The following is an 8,298-nucleotide window of genomic DNA, read 5'->3' on the forward strand; positions in this document are numbered from 1 at the left end:
GGTGGGGTGCAACCATCCTGAGTTAGCTGCACTGCTTATCGTCCCATTTATTTAAATAACTATGTTAATGTAGCACCAAAATCGTCGCTGATAATTCTTTCTTCAAATGTTCAAATTATATTACAGATGATACTCTCATTTTAACAAATTATGCTATTTTTTAAGTTTTTCGTTTAATAGAGCCACATAAACCAGCTACTTCATAATCTCCAGCATAATCTGTACAGTTCATGGTCTCTGCTTCATTATAAAAAATGTAGGTAGTCCAGAACACATAAATTTTACAAATATGCAAATTATTCAGATTCTTTCAGTGGCACTGTCTGTTACAAATTCTTGATATTTTATTGTTTGATTGTGGTTTATTTACATAAAATCATTATATTCATCTGTATCCACCACCTTGTGCTTTTTTTTTGATTTTTTATCTGTTTTTGAATTTTTTTTCAATATGTAGTTTGGTACTTTCTTAGTTTGTTTTTAACGAAATTTTGCGAGCTATGATTAAGTTTCAAATAAAAAAAATAAATTAACTTGTTTTTTTGTTTGTTTAAGCAAACTTTTACAAAAAACTACGCAAGTCTTTAGAGATGAAGATGTAGAGATCACCACACCTTTTGGCTTCTGGCCCGTTTTTGTCGAAATTTATTTATGTAATTTATTAAAGCGTTTTAAAAAAACTTGCAGAAAAAATGAGTTATGCAGTTCATAAACGAAGTATTTTATCCAAAAGCGAACTAAATTAGTAAAATTAACTAAGCTTTCTTTACCTCTTCAATGCATTAATTGCTACATGATTAGTACAAATATAGTTAAAAAAATGCACATTCTATGCTAGAATCACTTGTACAGCTTGAGTGATTGAAAGCAACTACTTTTTTTTATTCGTGCTAATTTTAATATTTTTAAGACATTAAAGTAGATCTGATCTCTACCTTTTATTTATTTTTAATTATTTTAGTTTTATTCAACGCATACTTATTAGTTCCACACCACTTGGTATCAAGTAGAAAAAAATCTAATGATTACGTAGATATAACAGTTATAACAACATAATATTTATTCATTATGTTTTTTGCTTTTCCAATGCTATTTTTAAATTAACTTAATTCCCTGAAATTTTTATGTTATTCTGTATTTTTAATGACAGAAACAATCAAGTCTAATAACCAATGGTTTATTTACCATTTTATATCAACCAAGTAATATTTTCTGTACTTAATTTACACTGTGGCTTTAAAGTATCAAATTCAAACGCTACGGTGAGGGTTGCCAACTTAATTTCACTGACCAGAGCTTAAATTGCAGTTCATGGTATTCGCAAAACAAAACAAATGCAAAACAAATTTATTAAAAAAAAACTTTCAAACGTTACAATTGTGTAGTAACATTCATGTAACAATTAGAAAAAACTAGACAAATTAGGAAAGATTGTCTTCTTAAACTATAACAAAAACTAGATTAGCCTTTAAGTTCTTATGATTTTTTGTCCGACTTTGGAGCGCCTTCAGAACTAGGCGCTGCGCTTTTGTCGCCTGAATCCATCGAGCTAAAGTCATCATCGTCGGCTAAGTCTTTGTTGTACAAAGTTGGATATTTTTGCATACAATTTTGCATGGTCTTAAATAATTCATAGCAATCGCTACCTAAAAAATAATTAAATTCAGCCGACTTGCAAACTTTTTTCCGACTAATCCACCTTTAGGTTCCGCCTCGGAATAGTGAAAACAACTAAATGCGTTCCTAAACTCCACCCCACAGGGCCCCGTTGCCATGCCCCCTAGACAGGGGCAGTTCCAGTTGATGTCCCCGTTTGGGAGGATCAGCCCTGGCTGGGGGTCAGGCTCTGGCAGAGTCACAGTGCTTGGGACCTTGTGGTCCTCTGGGGTGGCAAAAATCACTATATCCTTGCCCTGGGGCCCTAATCTTTGGCAGAAAGACATTTCAGTGCTCGTATTCTCGACTGTCACCCTGGAGATTCAGCAAAATGGGGCTGGTCTTATGAATCTTGTAGGAACAACTGATGTTGTTGTAGCTACCACACAGGGTTAGACTACTGCGGATTTTCACGTAGTATTCGGAGGGTACTCTTAAAATACCGCGTTTGATCGCTAGATTGTATCTTAGGACGTCTATGTCTACACAAGCTGCAGATTCTCCAAATAACGCAGACACTGCATCAACGATGTGTTTTTTAAAGTACGCGTCTGTTATTACCTCATAGGCGGTATTATCGTGCAATCTCCTGGAACAAGACAATTATTAGTGCGATAAATGGGACAAACGTGGTTGAAAGTGAACTAAATTAAATATACTAACAAGGAAACGTCTAAATAATAGTATTTGCTCATTCTAATTTACATAACTACTTGCCATTGAGGAAAATTACTGTTTTAAACCGGGAAATAATTTTCCAGCGAATTTAACCTACAAAAAGCTAGAATCAGCAGGAAGGCCACCCGTGGAAACGTAAAGAGACTAGCTAATTTGGTGAACAATACATAAAAATTATGGGATACAGTAAAATGCCTCAATGGTTACAACTGTTGATCAATTAGTGCAAAATAACTTACAATTTATTTCGCAAATAAATAAGAAAATGTTTTTCGATGTTATCTAAAGGTTGGGGACATTGGATTCGGATCACTTGACTGGCTTGACAGATTTCTTTATCCCACTTGTTTTACTAGCTATAGGTTTGCCTCCAAACTGTAGTCAATATGTGCATCCGCTGGTTCATAGATGGCAGGACGTATTTCAATTCTCTATTTTTTACAAGCATTCAAAAACTAATAAATTATACTTATAATTTGATAAAGTAATTAGTATTTTAAAAAGCAAAAATATTGTTTATTAGCTATGCAGCTAATTCTGCATAAAAATTAAAATTTTCTTCCAGGAAACTTATGGAAAACTTAAGAATTCTCCTCAGTTGATCTGAGTCGTTTTTTAACAGAGTTGTGAAAACTAACACAAAATTATCGTTTTTAAGAAAAATAAAGCAACCTAAACCATGTCCAGTTTTGTTTTTGGTTGTAGTACTAACAGATATTTATTATACAAAACGATAAAAAGATTGTTAAATAAATTAAAAAAAAATATCTACCCTTGTGGATACTGTGATATTTTATCTTTCTACTGATGTTCTTAATACAAGTTTTCTTTGGTAATTTTCTTAAGTACTAAAGCGTAAATTTTAATAAAAATTAAAACTATTTACAAATTGACAGAAATAACATTGTTTGAAAGAAAAAAAAGTAGAAATTTGTTGGTCAGTGATTCATAGTTTATAAATAGAAAAATAAATTGTTTTGTGACATTATGTTTCATTAGATGCTAATTCTGTTTGATAACAACAAAATTAGAAGCTAATTTCAGTCCATTTACGTATTTAAAGTCTGGAGAATCATTAATTTATTTTAATTACACAGGTACTCAGTAATAACAATATAATGTAATTTCAAATCATTCGTAAACTTTAAAGACCTCTCCTTGACCACCCACAGTGCAGTTTCGTTTCGACGAAAAACTTTCTGATAGTATTTCCAACTAGTGTATCTAATTCTCTAATTGTAAAAGGATCTGCAGACGTCCTTCGTAATAACTTTCCAAACTGGAACTTTTATAACCATTAGCGTTCCTTACAGTTACAGCAAAACATTGTCTGAAATAATGGATTTTTTACGACTCAAATATAATAACTTCGGCATTTATTGTACTATTGATTAATACTGAGACGAATATCTGACACAATAACTACACGTTTAAAACGGTTGGGCAAATTAAAAGTTTGATTTTGCAACACGAGCTCAAAATAATTCGGTGTGTCTTTCAGATAATAACAGCTTTCGACATTTGTGTCGCTCATGCGTGAATTAGTGCAGTTTCACACAAAAGTACGTTTGTAAACGCATTTGGGTTTATTACGTTGCCCATTTTTAAATCTTGGAACAATAAGCATTATTTATATTTTCAAGTGTCCCACTAAAAACAAATGATTACAAAAACATACATTATTGTTCATTGTGTGACGGCTTAGAGCACTTAAAATATGATGAATCTTTATACCCAAATGAATTTAATTGTTGATGGTGAAAACTCATTAATTACGGCAGAGGCTTTAACAAAGGCCAGATCTACTTTGGAAGTCTTTGTTATCTACCTAGCCATTGTCTTCGTTTATTGCAGGCATCAGGTAAATTGCGTCTAGTTTATATTTTAAGAACCCTCGGTATTATTCAGCGAAATAACCCAATTATAACAAATATAAATTACGGGCGCCGACGACAAAGATTTTATCATTCGTTAGAATAAATTCGCATTTCCAATTGAGTCGGATTGAGATTGAAAAAATTTACGATCCGTCATGTAATTAAAATCTACAACTCGCTGGCCGAAGGAAATATTAAAAGAATTTTAAACTCTATTATGAGATGCGAGATAAAAGAAATGGTAATTAAGGAGTTCGGAACAAGGCAGGTCATTATTACGTGTCTGTTTCGCTTTATCTGATTGAGAAGTGATTTCTGTCTCCTTCTAAACACGGGCTGTCGTTGCCGATTTAAATCACGCATCGATTTTTCCAAAGTTATCGTTAAAATTATCTCCCATCTACATTTACCCTATTCATGGCTCCTATTGTACGCAACATATCAAAGAGGAGCTGCAGCTCGCACTGCACTTTATTTATGGCCCAGAATGCTTAATCAGCGGAATTAGAATAAAATTCCAATCACCACAACGATAGCCTGCGACTACCTGCACTGTCGGATAGGGTGGTGCGGCATAAATACAGTCGTTTAATTTTATAGTCAATTTAAGGGCATATAAACTAACTCCGATGGCCGTTAACATTACCTCCCTTTACAACGCCCGAATTCGTCAAGAACCTAAAAGCACTTATAAAAACATAAACTTGAAAGTCCAGCCGACAGCGGATTAAACGAAAGTCATAACTCCTGTTTAGAATTAGCGCAATTTCGTTAATGGTCAGATGAACGGAGAAGAAAGCACTTCCAAGTAGAGATACATCCAACAGAGGTTCAAAGAAATTTTTTGACATTGTTTCGTTTGTTCGTTTGGGACTTGAAGGTTTTACGATTCCGAAGTCCTCCCCTAATGCGAAAGGCCTATAATCTGACAGGCGGTGGAAGAGTGGTTATACTAAATTAATGTGTCGTGCATTTCACGCACATCTGTGCACAAATGGCGCTCCTTGGAGATGTTTTCGGCTTTCTTCAGCTAATTATTGCTATGTTTATGTTTATTACACATGTTGGGAAAATTGTAGAAATCCGGCGAGAGCTAGCGCTGGCCCTCGAGCTCGGAAAGTTCAAACGAAATGATAAGATGAACAACACGTATTTTTTCCAATTTATTTAACAGTAAATAAAATTGTACAAATTGTTCTTTATTTTAACGTTTCTACAGCAATTGAAACTAAAATTTAGTCAAGAAAACGTCATCATAGCCGAATCGAATGTTTTTTTACTGTGAATTACGTTATTGCTTTTTAGTCAGCTGTAAATCACGATTTCAACTCATCTCGCAGCCAAATTACAACCCCAGCATTATTTTTAATTTTTAAGCTGGTTAACACCTTCAAAGGAGTATGCCATCTAGCAGCAAAAGCCTGATGGTCTATTTAATAAAGCTAGAAAACATCGATTACAGCAAAAAAATGCTACAAACAAATGTTTCTGAGACATTGTTTAGCTTTCCTAAGCCTTATTTTAACAATATTATGGCAATGTAACTGTGAAAATTTTTGCTATTAATCAGTCATGAAAGCCAAAACGGTGCGATATCTCTGTGCAGATTTATAGCCAAATTTTGGAATCAGTAAACAATACTGCTGTCTGTGCTTGATTTCAGCTGAAAGCTCTATTAACCTTGATGTTGATTACAGCCTCATTACAACCATATTCCCGCTATGGAGCTGTTGAAACTTTAGTTAGCAATATGCAATAAAAGCCAATACGCTGTGATATATCCATTGGAACCTTATGGCTAAATTTTTGATATAATATATATATTTTTTTATGTACACGTGATTTTTTGGTAAATGTTCGAAGGACCATCATAATATATTATAAGTGAAAAACGTGCAAGTGTAAAAATATTTTAGACAAAAAACAATTCATTAAATATCCTTAGGAAGTGATTGTTGGTGAAGACGTTTTTGATACAAGTTGTTTTTTTATTTTTTGATAAGCTTTGTTTTCTGCAAAAATCAAGAAATTTTACAATTGATTCTCCTAAAAACGAACCACTATTGTCAAACAAAATAATATTTTCAGTTAAACAGCTGAAAGCTCTCTTGATGAGCTTTTTTTCCTGAAAAAAAATCGGACAAAAAAGGCGAAATTAGTACGAAAATTGCCGTTTTCAGGCAAAATATGTCGATTACAGCTTTCAAGTTTGTTTGCCAGGAGACCAGGAGTCGTCCAAAATCAAATTAATTAAAGAAGCTAGTAAGAAAGTCGTAAATTTCGGTCGTAATAAGTCAATTTAAAAATAACGACTTTTTTTAAAGAAGGAATTGTTAGAAGTCAAGTTATGTATACGAAATTAATAAAGAATAAAGTAATATTCTTTTTTGGTTTCTCCATTAAACAATGAATAAATCAAGAAAATTATGGATGTATCTTTCTGGGAATTTAATTTCGTCTGTATTTGTAATTTGATTTTACATCTAATCAGTGATAATGCGAATAGTAGGTCCATGTAGGTGATTTATTCATTAAACTTAATCCAGTCGGAATGTCACTCTCCCGTACTAAACATTCTGCAAGTGGCAGCTATTTTGAAGCACATTTAGCTGAAAAACGTGTTTCCACGCCTAACCGGATAAATATTTAATATTTGATAACGGTGATAACTTGATCATTTTCGATAGAAATTAAATTTGCATTCGGCAAATTCGCTGAATTAATGAGCCGTTAAAAATTCAACAATCTCAGAAAGCCGTAAAAACTATTATAAATTGAGGGATTTGCCGGCTGCAAGTTGTCAGTGCAGGTAACGGCGCCGAATAAATTAAAATTTCCCTATGTTTTCCGTGAAAAAATATTTATTGCTTTAGTCCTGCAATTTTCCTGTTTAAATGGCCTTGTAATTTGCATAACAAGTATTCACCATCATCCATTCTTCACCTACTTTTTACTGCAAATGGAATGCTTGTTCCAGTTGCCCAGATACTCTATAAAAACTGCTGAAAATTGAAAAAAAAATCCTCCCAAGACTAATTGCTTTAATCGCTTTTAATTTAGTTTAAGGTAAGAATAAATTAGCGGCGGTATCCGCCCTTTGGGATCGATATGATGGTGTATAATAAGTACGTAAGAGGATAATAGCATCCCAACCCGAAACCATATACCCACTGGATACGCGATAAAAATCTACATTGTTAGTTCTGGGTATTAGATTGCATCTAGTGCAAGTCCCCTATTGTATTATTAAAAGAAAAGCACGCAGAAATTAGACTCTTGTTTTCTGATTTAAACGAAATCGCCGTGCCGTCACCCCGGGCACCGGTCCCTCTCTTCTTATTTCATTCCCGAGCGACTACATGTGGAATATGTTCGTTCGCTCGGTGCGTCTGAGTCTCCCCGTGAAGGCAAGAGTGGGCTGGAAGCTGAATCGAGTGGAGAGAAGATAAGCGACATTCAGAACTCCGCCGGATGTTGATAAGGGTTTCTATAGGAAGGAAAGACCTGAGTGAGGAGAGTGTGGTGCGTGAGAACGGGGCCCGTCTAGTTGATTACCATTCCGAATTGGACTTAAAAACAGTAATTACTAAGCCAGGCTATGATGTCAGTTATACGTGTTCTGCATGCTGCCTCCTGGCGACACAGGCCCCTGGCTCTCGACGAACACTTTTTATTCAATTTCGACGTCATTAGGACGTTTCAACACACCTCCGCAGCGCAATGAGCTGCAACTGCTGCCAGACCAACTCATTATTGTCATCGAGTGTTTGATTGTAACAATTTAGATAAAATTTCATTGATACAGTTGCAGTATTCCGATCTAAAATTACGACACAGTGCGTCAAAATTGTTAAAACCGTTAGCACATTCAGGTGTATATCATAATGTGTCACCTTGTAGACGCACATCATCATAAATAATTAAGCACATTTAGGATTTGAAGTCAAGAACACACGGTGCTTGTGACACCAAAAATAAATTGGAGTTAATCAGTGGCGGCGTAAGAATGTGCCCCCAACAACCTTTACAGTGAGACTTTCTGGAAATTTTGTCTATGAGTTAACATAGTGATTAGATAAAAATAATG

At 34.3% G+C, this 8,298-nt stretch overlaps 1 protein-coding gene across 2 annotated transcripts; it reads right to left on the reverse strand.

Moving 5' to 3' along the window:
- Window positions 1-1,333: 1,333 nt before the first annotated feature.
- On the reverse strand, window positions 1,334-2,673 carry LOC655859 (uncharacterized protein). Of its 2 annotated transcripts, none has more exons than XM_962421.5 (3): window positions 2,574-2,673; window positions 1,700-2,245; window positions 1,334-1,646 (listed from the first exon to the last, which is right to left on the reverse strand). In XM_962421.5, exons 2-3 carry the CDS (start codon window positions 1,941-1,943, stop codon window positions 1,477-1,479), a joined length of 414 nt encoding a protein of 137 aa, XP_967514.2. In that variant the 5' UTR covers window positions 1,944-2,245; window positions 2,574-2,673; the 3' UTR covers window positions 1,334-1,476. The 2 variants fall into 2 exon arrangements, with proteins under 2 accessions (XP_967514.2, XP_064211717.1); XM_064355647.1 differs by lacking the exon at window positions 2,574-2,673 and adding an exon at window positions 2,374-2,505.
- Between the last annotated feature and the right edge of the window lie 5,625 nt (window positions 2,674-8,298).

Source organism: Tribolium castaneum, chromosome 3 (assembly GCF_031307605.1).
Source record: "Tribolium castaneum strain GA2 chromosome 3, icTriCast1.1, whole genome shotgun sequence".
NCBI lineage: Eukaryota > Metazoa > Arthropoda > Insecta > Coleoptera > Tenebrionidae > Tribolium > Tribolium castaneum.